The 15,660-nt window shown below is 38.4% G+C and overlaps 2 protein-coding genes across 2 annotated transcripts; one reads left to right on the top strand and one right to left on the bottom strand.

The window, feature by feature from the left end:
• Positions 1 to 2,058: 2,058 nt before the first annotated feature.
• On the top strand, positions 2,059 to 4,115 carry LOC141674979 (uncharacterized). The gene is made up of 4 exons (XM_074481683.1): positions 2,059 to 2,168; positions 2,697 to 2,814; positions 2,886 to 3,041; positions 3,753 to 4,115. The coding sequence occupies exons 1-4, from the start codon at positions 2,059 to 2,061 to the stop codon at positions 4,113 to 4,115; spliced, it is 747 nt and encodes a 248-aa protein (XP_074337784.1).
• Positions 4,116 to 10,749: 6,634 nt separating this feature from the next.
• Positions 10,750 to 13,054, bottom strand: LOC141674980 (uncharacterized). The gene is made up of 3 exons (XM_074481684.1): positions 12,201 to 13,054; positions 11,664 to 12,104; positions 10,750 to 11,194 (listed from the first exon to the last, which is right to left on the bottom strand). Exons 1-3 carry the CDS (start codon positions 13,052 to 13,054, stop codon positions 10,750 to 10,752), a joined length of 1,740 nt encoding a protein of 579 aa, XP_074337785.1.
• Positions 13,055 to 15,660: the final 2,606 nt, after the last annotated feature.

Raw genomic sequence — 15,660 nt, forward strand, 5'->3', positions numbered from 1 at the left:
TCAAATTTGCATTTGTGGTTGCATATATGGTTGCTAGCAGTTGCAGATATGGTTGCAAATGCAACCTCCGTATTTTTGCAAATATTTTTTGAAAGGTAGTATTTTTTGCAATTTATTTTAAAAACTGAAAATATTTTTACAAAAAACTTATAAAATTTAGGTATTTATGAGAAAAGCCCTATATTAAATCGATTTATTTTTTATTTTTTTACTTAAAAAAAACTAGCTTTTTAAAAAGAATTCTTTTAGATAAGCAATATTCATTGATCAAGATATTATTATACAAGTATTTTGAATTATTTTAATATTTTGAATTATTCAAATAAAAGTTATATCTATACTATATTGTAGCATTTGATTCAATGCATTTTATATTATTTAAAGAAAAATAAATTATTGTTCAATAATTTAAGGAATTAACCAGTTCAACTGATATTTATAAAATTTTATCGAATTAAAAAATATTTAATATTAGGAGAATAGTATATAATGTTATCAAATTATTATAAATATAAGAGTCGTAATGAAAGAAACTTAAAAACGGTTTAAATAACGATATAATTACAATATTTCCTTCGAATTCTTGAAAAAAATCATGAATATCAATAATAAGTCTTAAAAATATATAATTTATTTTTATGTTACAACCATGATTGATACTCGGTTGCGTTAAAAATAGATATGGATTGTTTGTTAGTGATAATGTGAATACCATATCTAAATTATAGCAATTTATTTATTACATAATTTTAATTTTTGAATAATTATAAATGCATGTTATTTAAGTAATCAATTATCTCATTAGATGTTAATAATGCTCAGATATTTAGAATATAAATAATTGAAACCATCATAATTTACTAAGAAATGTAATATACAATAATTTACATATATGCTAACACACAAATACATATCACATACATATAACTTAATCTTACTTTGTTAACAATAGTGTATATAAAAAACTAATATTTTCCCATACATACATGTGTTGAATTTCAAAAACTAATATTTTTTATTAAAATCAACTTTAATATTAACAGTAATTTTTACATTATTGTATATTATGATTGCAAGTCATTCTGACTTCAGTTATTCATTTTTTATCTTTTTAAATTGAGTAATTTAATTGTAAGTTAGTAGTGAACTCACTAATAATATGGAACAGTACATATAGTTTATTTAAATAAAATTTAAAATTTTTGGTCAACTCGGTATTCAACATATATGTTAATTTTTAGCTTTTAATTTGTAAACATACTAACGACATTCTACAGATTAAATTTAATCGTTTCGTTTTAAACGTACACTCACTACACTGTTTATATTCATTTATTAAATAAAAATTATACAGCACAAACAAGAATATATATATATATATATATATTTTATCCTAGTCAATAAAAATGGAAGAAATTTTTTCATAAATTCTAAAATATATTTACCTTAAAATAAATACTAAAAAACAATAATATAAATAGCTACACTAAAAAAATAATAAAGAAGACAAAAGCCATGTATGCATAGTTGTGATTTATTAGTATATGTGTTGTATCTTATAATTGTATTCGCGTCTAACCACATAATTGCCTTATGGATATATAAAATGATGACATTTTAGTTGTAATATAATCTTTAGATAATGGATGTTATAACAAAATCTTCGCGATTATTGCTCAATTTAATTTGTAATATGATATATTAGATTTTTAATGGATTTCTTTTTAAAAAGGTTCTCTTTTTATCAATAATTTATGGGATATTAAGAAATTATATGAGCCGGTCATATTTGAATAATTGGATATTATAATAAAATCTGGATGTTATAATAAAATCTGGATGTTGATGATCCGTTTGTTGCTCAATTTAATTGCTCAATTTAATTTCATACTAATGTAATTTAATTTACTAATAATTTGTGGGACCTTAATAAATTATATATTTCAAGTATTGTCAAAAGATTCTTCTAGACAATTACTTTTACTAGTCCTGAGTACTATATATTTTACACTCTACAACAACTACATGTATTCTGATATATTTTGGCATAACATATCTATGGCTGATACTGGTGACAGGGGTGGTGGTTCTGCTGGAGATGGCTCTCAAAATGACCAGAGAAGGAGAGGTTTACGGTATACTGCTCAACAAATACAAAGGCTTGAAGGGTATGATTTATCACTAGTATTTCATTCATTTTAATGTTTCCAGAATTTAAATTTTATGGAATAATTTTTTGATGAGAAATTTATGTGAATCTAACTTATGTTAGGAAGATTTGAGGAAATGTTAAGTTTTAGCATTCAATGTTTGTTTTTTCTTGAAATAAAATGTGTGTTCATAGTTACCTCTTATAATTTACATTTTTTTTTATATACAGACAAGTATAGTTACCTCTTATGTGCATATATTTTATGTTCCATTTAGAGGTAAAGCAGTGTTACATCTTATTTCATGTGTGCATCTAATGTGTGATCTAGATAGATATAAAGCATGGTTACATCTTATATTTTAATTTTTTTTTGTATTATGAGTGTATATACTTGATTATGTTTGGGTTGGTCGTAAGGTAACGAGTCTATATGATGTGCTAATACTTTTTTCATTTGTTTGATTGAATTGAAGAGCATTCAATGAATGTAACGAGTCTATATGTATGTGCTAATACTTTTTTCATTTGTTTGATTGAATTGAAGGGCATTCAATGAATGTCGTCATCCAGATGGAAACACGAGAATGGAGCTAAGTCGGGAGTTGGGATTGTCTCTTGAGCAAATAAAAATCTGGTATGAGAATAGGAGGGCAAAATTACAGGTTTGTTGACTTTCATCTATTAACTCTTTGTTCCTTCTTGTTTTTGTTTGATGCTGATTGAAATGTTTTAGGCACAACTAGAAAGAGCTGAAAACTTGGCTCTTCGCACCGAGAATGAGAAGATTCGATCTGAAAACATAGCCATCATAGAGACGCTTAAGAATGCTGTGTGCCAATCTTGTAGAGAACAAAAGTTGCGGGAAGAGAATGCTCAGTTGAGAGAACAGGTTTGTAACATTGGAACTGTAATCTTTACTTCAATTTATGAAATAAGATTCTGCATTTAAATTTGTAACATTCTCAATAATTAAGTAGTAATTTAGTTATATGCAGTAATGTTAAAATTCTTTATTCATCATATGGCGAGCTTTGATTGAGATTAATTGTGAACTGCAGCTTAAAAGATATGAGAGGATAGCTGCCAAGTACCCAAGGAGGCCTCTTTCACAACTACGTCTAGAGCAACCAGGCCCTAAGAATTTTCATAAAATTCTTTTTTCTTGATTAGTGGGATGTTCTATCTTATCATAATCCTGTGCAAGAGGTTGGCCATATCAGGTGTGGATATCATCCAGGAAATCGTATCTCTGTTCTAAGGGTATGGTCCTTAGCTTATGATCTCTACTTATATTAAAGACAAGAATTTTGTAGGGATGTCCTTATCTCGAACCCTGATCCTCACACGAAAGCTGTGACTACGTTTATTTAAGTAAATGTAATTTAGCCGCCTTAAAAATATTGTTTAGCCCTTCCTACCTTTTATGAACTCAGATCATTAAGAAAGTGACTCTCATTTTAATAGGAGTTGCACTAGTCGTTAAGTAGTTTACTAGCACTTCCTGCTTGAACAGGACTTCTGACAACGTCAACACTACTTCAATCATGTTCTTGATCTATATTTCTTAAAGCATCAGTAATTAATATCTCATAATGGACAGGCCATCAATAACAGCCAGAGCAACGTAATTCTTCAAGAAAGCTGCTTTGACTCATCAGGTGCCCTTGTTGTGTACTGTCCTTTAGACCTTCCTACCATTAACTCGGCTATGAGTAGGGAAGACCCCTCATTCATCCCTGTCTTATCCTCGGGATTTGCAATATCACCTGATGCTGGAGAAAATCCGGGTGCCCGAGAAATGTCAGCTGGATCACTTGTTACAATAGTGGTAAAATTAGTAGTGAGCAACATGACACCAGGTGATGAGATGAGCCAGGAGTCGGTGGATACAGTTAATAACCTGGTGGGAAACACTATAAAGCAAATCAAAGCTGCCTTGAGTTGCTCTACTTCGGAAGATTAGTGTCTGATCTTTACTACCAATGTGAATGGATCTTTTCTGAATATGTTTATTATCAATATTGCAGAACAAACTTATTTCTACATGATTCTTCTGCAACTCATTTTTGTTTTTCTCCTACCAAACTTCAGTACCAATTTCAAGTTTCAGCTACTTTTGTTTAGTTTTATCATTTCTCCTTTACTGCATTATTTTTAGAAGAAAATGTCAATAATCTTGTTTTGGTTTGTTTACGAGTCAAGAAAGCACCTTGTTTGTTAATCTAGCATAATTCACACAATTGAACTATCAATATAAAATATCAAGGTCATGTATATGAGGTCGGTTCCATAGTAATGTAATGTTTGGGTACGTGATAGCTGATAGCTGATTAGACTTTGGAAAAACAGTTGATATTAGGAAGGTCTAACTTAACTTAATCAACATTTACGGGCAAAACGGTAATGTGGCTAAAGATAAATTCGCCTTCTCAAATTTCGACCATTTATCCCATTGTTGATGGATGTTTAGTAGACAGTGCTATGTGTTTTACTCGATATTAAGTTTGTATAAGACTCTGGCGGGTAAACAATGGAAAATACTAGAGATACAAAATGAGTTACTAAAATAGTTACAAATACCACATTTCACATATTTGTTGGTTAAATATAAATAGATCCCCCTGTAGTTACATTAATAGCACCAATTGAATTATTTTATTCTGGCATATCAGTCATGCCATTTCATTTTATAACAATTTTTTGTAACTTTTTTTGTGCCTTTAGCATTACTCGTAAACAATTTCCTCCGCATAAAAGAGTTGAATAGTGAACATGTCTACTGTGTCTCCTAGCAAACATATTAACCTTTGGGGCTCGCTAGTCTGTTATGGCTTTGCTTTGTTTGCGAATAATGTAAGCCATCCCAGCTAGTGATGCTTTTGGTGTAACTTTTATTCTCTCATTCCAGTATAATTGTATACATTTTTTGTTTGGAATCCCTTTATATACCATTCCAAAAATAGTGAAGTTTTATAGTATAAAAAATAATTATACTCATTTATATTCACCACTTTTCCTACTGCACTCAATTTGATAATTCCGGTGAGCGGGCGGCTCCGTCCGATGCCGTTCTTGGACCTTCTGGGTAAAAGCGAGGTGTAGCTGCTGGTTGGGCGCCTGCAAAACAACACCGGAAGGGGGATTTGGCTCCCACGGCCCCTCCGGTGTAAGAATAAGAACAGGATTTTGGAGAAGATGAAGATGTATGTATGTGAATAGAGAGGCTGCTGTGTGTGTATGGATATGAGAGAGTGAGTATGAAAGAGTGTGAATATTTTTCTACCCCTAAACCCTTTAGCCTTGGGGGTATATATAGCCCCAAGGTAGGGTTTAGGGGTAGTTACCTCTAAATCTGGGCGTTGAATCTTGGGAGCGGAGGACGCCTGGCTTGGGTGGATTACTTACACGTGTCCAGCGGATGACCACCTCCAGAGTATCATAACGGTCTTCTGACATGCGTCATGCTTGTCTGGTGTGTTGGTTGTTGATAGCTGTCATAGTCACGTGCCCACGTACCCTTCCTTGGCGGGTTGTGGGATGTGCATGCGTTTGCTGGGTCCCCCCTCATGGTGGTCCTAGCCCTGATCCGGATCCGGGTATGCAGATGGATCCGGATCCGGGTAATAGGATAGACCCGGGCCTGGGCTCCTATGCTTGATTGGCCTGGGAGAGGGGGGTCTTAGTAGGCTAGTTGAGCCTGTATTCCTTTAGTCCAGGTCGACGCCTATCCGGGTCTCTTATACCCTATCATTTGCCCCCCACTCCCTTATGCAGATTCTCTGGATGAGGGAGTAGAGTAGGATTGCATATTTGCCTAAGGGGAAAAATTTATGCTCCTGGTTGCCCCCCAATCCGGATCTGGTGTAGTAGATGCCAATCCGGATTAAGGTAGAGTAGTTGCTTCAGAAAAATTTCTGCTCCTGGTTGCCCCCCAATCCGGATCTGGTGTAGTAGATGCCAATCCGGATTAAGGTTGAATAGTTGCTTCAGAAAAATTTCTGCTCCTGGTTGCCCCCCAATCCGGATCTGGTGTGGTAGATGTCAGTCCGGATTAAGGTAGAATAGTAGCTTCAGAAAAATTTCTGCTCCTGGTTGCCCCCCAATCCGGAACTGGTGTGGTAGATGCCAATCCGGATTAAGGTAGAATAATTGCTTCAGAAAAATTTCTGCTCCTGGTTGCCCCCCAATCCGGATCTGGTGTGGTAGATGCCCGGATTGACCTTGGGTAATTTTCTCTTCCAAATCTGTACCCGGGTTACAATAACCCGGATTAAAGCTCTTGATCCGGGCAGTGGGCCGTGGAATTTGAAGAGTCGTGGAGTTGTAACGTCTTTCAGTTTATTCCCTCCTACGAATTTGAATTTTTAGGCAGTTATTTCCTAAAAACTCGGCCCCTAATCATTATGGGTTTAATTTGCGTTTATATGTGTGTACTTTTTTTTGTAACTACTCCTGGAACCAGTAGGATCCTGCCACGTGGAAGGAGCGGTTTCTCTTTCCTGGGCCTATAAAAGGCTGCCTCCACTCTTCCATTTCATTTTTTATTCACACCCAAAAACAAAAAGTCTCTTCGCCTTCTTTTAATTCCCTCAGAGTTCTTCGAAGTCTTGGAATTTCTTCGGCTTTTCCACCACCGTTCTACTTGCACTCGTGTTCGACAAATCTGTAAGCCTTTTTCTTCTTGCTTTTACTTTTTTGGTTTCTCGTGATTTTTCTTTAGATTGTTGCATACTCGAGTTTCGTCTCCTATTCGCGAATTGAAAATTCAAATCGGACTTTGTAGTTTGTTTTGCTTTGTTTTGTGGTTTATTTTGCTTAGATCTGTATGTGTTTGGGTTTTTGGCGGTGTTTTTGCTCAAAAAGTTGGGTTTTGGGTTAGATTTTTCTGGGTTTAGTATATTTTTTCTCTGTGGTTGTTCTTCGTGTTCTTGAGAAGAATATATGTATGTATATGTTTGCTTTGCATTTTTGCTTTTTGATTCTCGAAGTTGCTGTTTGTGGGTTAGGGTTTTTGCTTTGGATCCGGGTAGGGGGTATGAGAGTCGGGTCCGGTTTAGTATATTTGGGTAGGATTGCATGCCTTAGGATTTGTAATTTGTTTTTGGTTGCTATGGATCCAGGTCTGGGTGTTTGCCATGAGGATCCGGGTGCATGGGGGTGTTTTTAAGCTTTTGGCTGCTATGGATCCAGATCTGGATATTTGTCATCAAGATCCGGGTCCATGGTTGTTTGGTTTTTTATTTATAGTTAACATGATCCGGATCGTTGATGTTTTTCCGGGTTGGACTGGCATTAGGGGTCCGGATCATTAGGTTATGGAAAGCTAACATAACGTACATGATCCGGACTGATTAGCAAAACAAATAAAATCTGTAGGGCCCAGGCTAACTGACCTTCATTTTAATAGGTATATGGTCCGGACCAAGGAGCGAGCTAGGAAAGTCTATAACTGCTACCCCAACTTTTCCGAAAAAGAGAGCGACCCGGATTCGTGTGGCAGGGAACAGATCCGGGGCGAGATGGTGAAGAAAGGGTCCGGATCTGTGGGAACAGTCACGAGTTTCCGGTTCAAGAGGCTTCCAGAGAATTCGGTTATCTTTACACCAGAGGGCCGATGGTCCGATATTAAGTATCATTTTGTCAGAAAGCCACTCGGGTTCGAAGATAGCATTTACTATGCCCAGATCAGATACGAGAGGCACGAGGACGGGCACCCGGGTGTGTACGACCAAGGTGCTTTGGAGGCAGCTTTTGCTTCGTTTGGGATCAGTCGGGATCATTACCAGTTGAAGGATTTCTATGCTAAAGCCAACCCGGATGACATGGACAAGGCAATCCGGGCTGCCTTTCAGTTAACTCCTGATATCACTTGGAGGTGGCCCGAGCCTCATGAGAGGATTTTCCATCGCCCTTCGGACGGTTTCGTTCCGGTCTGGATGGAGCACCTAAGGTCCGGGTAGGGTCCTCGTTGCCACATGTTTATCAAGCACTTGTGCAAGTACGTCTACAGGATATCCCCAATGCAAATAACCCCAAACGGGATTAAGTCTATGACCTGGTTCATAGCTTGCTGCAACAAGGCTGGGCTCCTGCCCACCTTCAAGTTGTTCCACCAGATTTTTTATCTCTCTAGATCTAGCCAGAAACCGTTTTATGAGCTCAGGTTCCGGGGCAGAGTGCGGTTTTGGTCCGGGTAGGTCCAAACCGGTTATGCATCAGACCTCTTTGAAATACTGGAACGGGGAGATTTTGATGTTGAAGGGCTTCGACCTGGAGTTTCTCCCATATTTTACAACCGGGGAAGTTAGGACAAAGTTCAACCCTGAGATCTTAGAGGGGGAGGCTGTAGATCAGATTAGGAAATTTTGTGGTAGTCTCGGGTTCCAGCCGACCCGGGATACCTTTATAAACCATAAACTGCTATTCCAACTCGGATGTAAGTTTTTCTTTAAAATATTCTGCTTGTGATCCGGGTCCTCATCCCTGCTTGGTGATCCGGATTACGGTTCCTTTTTCTTTTAACTTGTAATTATTATTGTGGAGTCTTTGTTTGGCCTTTGATCCAGGTCCTTCATTTTTCTGATGACCCGGATCAACGTCCATTCTGCTTTCTTATTTGTAGCTTTTTTGAATCGAATATTTTGCCATGGTCCGGATCACGGTACATTTAGCTTTGTTCTCCCTTGACCCGGGTTTACTGTAGTATTTTCTTTCCGGATTTGGTCGTCTTTGCATATATATTAATCCTGTGTTGATAGTTTTCTTTTCCAATCTTTCAGGTTTGCCGCATTACAACCCTGCATCCAGAGCGATAATGTCTTCTTCGGCTTATGCAGCAGCTTTCAACTCTCTTGGCCTGGCCTATAAGACAACTAAGGGGGCTCCTGGGACTGGGTCTGGATCTACGGATGCAGAGGGTGGAGCCGAGTCTTCTGCCCCCCGGAATGTGACTGATCCGGTCATGCGCCTTTGGCCGAGGATCCGGATGTCCAGGAAATCTCTGATGAGGTCCCTCCTTCGAAGAAGAGGAAGTCCGCCCCGGGAAAGCCTCCCCGCGGAAAGGCTGTTGTTGCTGACCGGGTCATTTGTGTTTCGGAAGGGAAGGGCCCGGACGGGGGTCTCATCAAGATAGGGACAAAGAGCCTGGTTGACTTAGCCGGGTTCATGTCTAGCATTCCCTCCGAGGAAGACTGGGAAGAAGTTGAAGGCTACAATATGGCCGCTTCCTTGAAGAGGGTAACCGGTCAGTGGGGGCAGGTATTAAACTTTTCATGGTTTTAGTTCCGGGTTGTGTCCCCCAACTTATTATGTACTTAAATTTTTTTTTGTCTTTTCTCAGCTCGGGAGTGCCATTTCTATCTGTTCGGATGTTGCTTTCACGGAGATCCGGAGGCAAATAATCGGACTAGGGCTGAGAAGTTGCGGGCTGATAATTTGAAGGATGAGCTGGATGAGGCCCGGGAGAGCTTCCAGGCGGTGGAATCCGGGTTGAATGAGAAGCTAAAGGATGCAGAGGACCGGGCTGAGGGACTTTCCAAGGAGGTAGAGAGGCTCAAGGCCGAAATCGCTGCCAAGGAGAACTTGAACAAGGAGGCTATAATTGCCGAATTCAAGGCCAGCGATGTTTATGATTTTGAGGTTGCTGAGGCCGGGGTTCTTGAAGCCCGCAGATCCTGGGTCGTTGCTGAGCGCCACATTAAGACCGACCCCTTGGCATCCTGGGAAAGCTTCATCTAGGAGTTCCTTGCTGCAAAGGCCGTAGTGGAGCAGGGTCAGGGGGAACCGGAACCCTATGATGGTCCGAGCCCCAGCTTCATCTAGATCCGGACCAGAACTGATAGGCTTCCCGGGGCCAGCCCTGTAATTTTATTTCTACTAGGATTTGCTATTCTCGTACTTTTGTTTGAACGATTTGTAATGAATAGATTTGTTCCGGGTTGGTGGAAATCCAGATTATGTTTTTAGTTTTGCTTTCATCCCCTTGACCTTCTCTTAAATTGCAAAAAGTTCTTGCTTTAGTTTCCATCTGCAGTTTTTGTTTTTATTAGCTTCCCGGATCCTTACGCAAATGCTCTTGATCCGGGCTGTAGCTGAGGCCTCCAATCCGGGTTGATTTTATTTTTGTTGTAATATATCAATCCGGTTTCGAATGCTTTATCATTTTATATATTTGCTTTTGAAGTTGCTTTCAATCCGGGTATGATACCTACCTGGGTTGATGTTTGCTTATTTGCTTTATGTACTTAGAAAATAATCTGAGTACATAATTATTATTTTCAACCCGGATTCGAATGCTTATCCGGATTGATTTTTGCTTTTGAATTTGCTCTCAATCCGGGCATGATGACCACCCGGGTTGATGATTGCTCTATTTACTTAGAAACTTTCCAAGCAAATAGTGGTTGCTTTTGTTTTTTGCTTTGAATCCGGATATTAGGCTATATCCGGATTGTTTTTTGCTTTGTTTTGAAATAATAACTTTTCAGGAAAGGAAAATTCTTTTCATTGAATTCGAAATTTTCTTAATACAAAATATAGGACCATAAATTGGTTGCTTGCCATAGGCTACAAGTTTTGGCTGCTTTTGGTTGCTTCTTTTACTGGTAAAATTTTCTGAGCCTGAGTCCATGCCATGTGTTTGGTATCTCAGATTCATCCATGTTCATGAGCTTGTATGTTCCTGGCCTTAGAACTTCCTTGACTTTATATGGGCCTTCCCACCTTGGCATTAGCTTCCCAGTGTTGGTGGGATCTGAAGCTTCCTTGTCTCGAAGGACCAAGTCTCCAACTTGAAAGTTTTTGACCCGGGACTTCTTGTTGAAGTGCTCTTTGGTTTTCTCTTTGTACTTTTCCATTCTTGCCACTGCCTGGTCTCTGACTTCATCAATTAGCTCAATGTTTGTCCTGAGCCCCTCTTCATTTGTTATCTCATCAAAGTTGATTGCTCGATGGGAGGGGGATCCCACTTCAATTGGTAGCATAGCTTCAGTTCCATAAGCCAGTTTGAAGGGGGTTTCTCCCGTGCTTGTCCGGGGGCTTGTTCTGTATGCCCAGAGTACGTTAGGCAATTCTTCTGGCCATTTGGTTTTGCTTTCCCTGAGCCTCTTCTCTATCCCCCTGAGAAGTATTCGATTTGTTACTTCAACTTGGCCATTCTCTTGAGGGTAGGCTACAGATGACTTCTTGTGCCGGATACCCCTTTCTTGAAGGTAGGATTCGAATTCTGAGCCAACAAACTGCGGACCATTATCTGAGACCAGTACTCTCGGGATCCCGAACCTCATCAGAATGTTATCCATGAACTTGATGCAATCTTGCTGGTTTATTATTCTCATTGCCTTTGCTTCTACCCACTTTGTCATATAATCAATTGAGACTAGTAAGTACCTGAGGTCTCCTCTGGCCCTGGGTATCAATGCCCCATACAGCAAATGGGATTGGTGACAAGACTGAGGAGGGTAGGACTGGGCTCATCCTGGTGACATTGCTGAATAACTGACATTCCTTGCACTTTTTCACAAATTTTATTGCATCTTGGTGTATAGTAGGCCAGTAGTATCCTTGTCTTATGATTTTGTGAGCTAAGGCCTTTGCGGACATATGATCCCCGCATATTCCTTCATGAACTTCCATAAGATAGTACTGTGCCTCTCCTGGGCCTATGCACTTCATGGTCGGGGAGGAGAAGGTTCGGCGATAGAGTATACCCTCTTCGATGAAGAATTTTGAAGCTTTTGCTTTTAACCTTTGAGCTTTCCCTTTATCCTCCGGGAGCTCTCCCTTCTCCAGGTAGTTAATAAATAGAGTCATCCAATTCAGACTGTTGCCTATTTCCATGACCACTTCAGCTTCTATGCTTGGTTTCTGCAATTCTTCGAAGTAGACGGAGCAATCCAGATCTGATGAATTTTGAACAAGTTTAGACAATGTATCAGCTTCTGAATTCTCCTCTCTGCAGATTTTGATGATTTGGGTTTTTGGTATCAAGACGAGGTAGCTTTGGACCAGAGCCTGGTACTTGGCTAGAACTGGATCCTTGGCTATGTACTCGCCATTTGTTTGCTTTACCACGATCTGGGAGTCACTGTAGATTTTGAGATCCTGGATCTTGAGTGTTTTTGCTAGCTTCAACCCTGCAATCAAGGCCTCGTACTCTGCCTGGTTGTTTGTTGCTGAGAAGCCAAAGGAGATTGCTGTTTGGATTGTGAATCCTTCTGGGCTTTTTAGGATGAGTCCGGCTCCTGATCTTTCATTTGTTGAAGAACCATCAACTTTGAGAGCCCAGGCTCCTATGTCTTGATCATTGTTTCTTCCAGGCTCAATGCTCATGGGAATAGGTTCTTCTTCCGGGAAATTGCACTCTATGATGAAATCAGCTAGAGCCTGGGCTTTGATTGCGGTTCTTGGAATGAAACTCAAGTTGAACTGACTCAGCTCAACTGCCCAATTTACCAGTCTTCCTGAGATATCTGGCTTGTGTATTATCTTCCTTAAGGGTTGGTTGGTTACAACCCATATCTCCCTTCCCTGGAAGTAGTGTCTGGGCTTTCTGGATGTTGTGACCAAGGCAAAAGCAAACTTTTCGAGCCTCGGGTATCGGGTCTCCGCATCTTTTAGCACTTGGCTCACATAATAAACTGGTTGTTGTTTGCCGTTTTCTTCCCTGATTAAGGCTGCTCCAACTGCCAGGGCCCCTGCTGATAGGTAAAAGGATAGGGGCTCCCCGGGCTTGGCTTTGGTGAGCAAGGAGGGTTGAGAAAGGTACCTTTTGATTTCTTCAAATGCGTTTTGGCATTCTGGGCTCCAATTAACTTCTCTCTTATTAGTTGCTCCTTTTAACAGGTCAAAGAAGGGTAGGAATCTTTCAGCTAACTTTGAGATGAATCTTCTGGGAGGCTTCATCTCTTGGATTGCCTTTATCTTTTCTGGGTTAGCTTCAATTCCCCGGTTGCTTATCATGAATCCAAGAAATTTTCCTGCCCCTACTCTGAATGTGCACTTTTCTGGATTGAGCCTGAGTGAGTATTTTCTCAAGTTGTCGAAACATTCTCTTAGGTCTCCTATGTGACCGGGGATGCTTGTGGACTTTGTGTTGGATTTTAATCGCAGCGGAGGCATGGAAAAACACTTTTTACACATATAAAATCCAAATAAAAGCATATAAATCGTGATTAAAACGTAGGGATCGATTACTAACCTTTAATATGCGATCCAAGAGCAACGATCGGAGATCCTTAGCAGCTGCTCCTCAAACGTGAGGCACTCCACCGGTATCCACCAAGAAAACGACGTTAAGGAGGAGGAGGAGGTGGAGAGAATTAGGTTTTCTAAAACTTTTGGGTTTTTGGGTTAGAATAAAAATAGGGTTAATAATAGTATATTTATAGGCAAAATTTTCAGCTGAAATTTTCCCATAAATATTATTATTATTATTATCCCATTTATTATTCTCATTAATAATTAAAACACCTTTTAATTATTAATTCTTTTTCTAAACACTTTAGAAATAATTCTCTCTCTTGATTTAATTTCCAAAAATTAAATCCTTTAATTAATAATATTAAGAACTTTTCTTAATTAATTTATAATCAATTAAATCTCATTTAATCAATTATTAAATTTTCCAATTAATTATTTATTTCATAAATAAATAATTATTAGTCATTATTAATTAATTCCTCCACCATTAAATCATTCTCTTTTTATGGTGTGACCCTGTAGGTTCAATATTAAGCCGGTAGTAGAAATAAATAATAATAAAACTATTTTATTATTATTTATATAAATTCTCTAATTTATTAAATATGATTAATTAATTTAATCATATTTATTCTACATCGTGAGGGATACTTCTCAGCATATCGCGATTATCCGGATAATACGAATTCACTGTTTAGAATACCAAGAACCTATTCAGTGAATAGTTACCGTACAATAAACTCATTCTACCCTACAATGTCCCGATTAAATACAAGGCATGGATCTCGTGTCAAGCCTATCTAATTTAATCAATTGCTTACCATTTACTATGCGTAGTTCTATGCAAATTAGAAACTCCTTTCTAATTTCATTCACTCTGGCCAGAGATTCCTGAACTAGCATAAGTGGATCAGCCTTGAACATTCGCTTCCTTCACTGGAAGGGGTAGATCCTTTATTGATCATACACTATCTTCGTGTATAAATTCCTATACCCAGTAGAGCCCTAATAATTGTCCCTGGAGACTAAGAACTAAACCAAAGCATAGTTCAGAGTACACAAGATGACTATGATGACCTCAAGTCTAAGGATACTTGTACAACTATCACTATGTGAACAACTGCTGATACGTGAGTGAACTCCATCAGTTGTTCAGCTGGGCGAGTCATGTTCAGTGAACTTATTCTATAATAAGCACCTACATACTAGCTATAGTGTCACCACACAAATGTCTATGAGAACAGACATCCTTCATTATGAAGCAAGCATAGTATGTACCGATCTCTGCGGATTATTAATTACCAGTTAGTAATCCTACGACCAGGAACTATTTAAGTTTAGAGTTATTATCTTTTAGGTCTCACTATTATGATCTCATCATAATCCATAAAAAGCTTTACTCTAAACTATGGTATATCTTATTTAAACACTTAAATTGATAGAGCCCGTAATAAAAACAAAACAAGTCTTTTATTAATATCAATGAAATCAAAACAGATTACATAAAAGAGTTATTCCTAAATCCTAATACATGATTGGACTTAGGACATATTCCTTTCAATCTCCCACTTGTACTAAAGCCAATCACTCTGGTATCTAATACCCATCTTGTCTTTATGACGATCAAAGTGACTTTCAGAAAGTAGCTTTGTGAGTGGGTCTGCTATGTTTTTATGTGTGTCAACTTTATTTCAATACAACACAGGAAATGTTATCACGCTCACACTAACCCTTTTGTAGACACATGGTTCATCTACGTTTTTCATAAAACCAAACTCTTTGATTGTCTCATCAAAACGGATGTTCCATCTACGAGAAGCTTGCTTTAAACCACATATGGTTCGCAGCAGCTTACACACTAGGTTTTCATTCCCTTGGAAAGAAAACCATCTGGCTATTTGCCAGATCTCATAGTCGTAGTAAGCGGCAATCGCAAGCAAAATCCGAACTGATTTTAACAGGGCTACAGGTAAAAGGTTTCATCAAAGTCAATCCATTGCCTTTGTTTGAATCCTTTTGCCACAAGCCTGGCCTTATAGGTCTCCACCTGGCCATCTTCTATAATCTATCTTTTGTATACCGTATACATAGATTCCATTCTGGATTTCATGGCACTATGGCATTTCTCTGAGTCAACACTACTCATAGCCTCATTATAGGTCACAGAGTCGTCATCATCAATGATCGACAACTCAATGTCATTCTCAATGACAAGGCCATATTACCTCTCAGGTTGGCGAGACACTCTCCCTGACCTATGAATGGGCTGTTCCATAAAAGGTTGTTCAGTCAGAACAGGTGTTTCCACT

This window comes from Apium graveolens, chromosome 7 (genome assembly GCF_009905375.1).
Source record: "Apium graveolens cultivar Ventura chromosome 7, ASM990537v1, whole genome shotgun sequence".
NCBI classification, from domain to species: Eukaryota; Viridiplantae; Streptophyta; class Magnoliopsida; order Apiales; family Apiaceae; genus Apium; species Apium graveolens.

Coding starts and splice junctions, on each gene's coding strand:
- LOC141674979 (XM_074481683.1), top strand. CDS start 2,059: ATGGCTGATACTGGTGACAGGGGTGGTGGTTCTGCTGGAGATGGCTCT. Junction 2,169..2,696: donor CAAATACAAAGGCTTGAAGG/GTATGATTTATC, acceptor ATTGAATTGAAG/GGCATTCAATGAATGTCGTC. Junction 2,815..2,885: donor ATAGGAGGGCAAAATTACAG/GTTTGTTGACTT, acceptor GAAATGTTTTAG/GCACAACTAGAAAGAGCTGA.
- LOC141674980 (XM_074481684.1), bottom strand. CDS start 13,054: ATGAAGCCTCCCAGAAGATTCATCTCAAAGTTAGCTGAAAGATTCCTA. Junction 12,105..12,200: donor GTAAAGCAAACAAATGGCGA/GTACATAGCCAA, acceptor CAAAATCTGCAG/AGAGGAGAATTCAGAAGCTG. Junction 11,195..11,663: donor GCAATAAAATTTGTGAAAAA/GTGCAAGGAATG, acceptor CTGGGCATACAG/AACAAGCCCCCGGACAAGCA.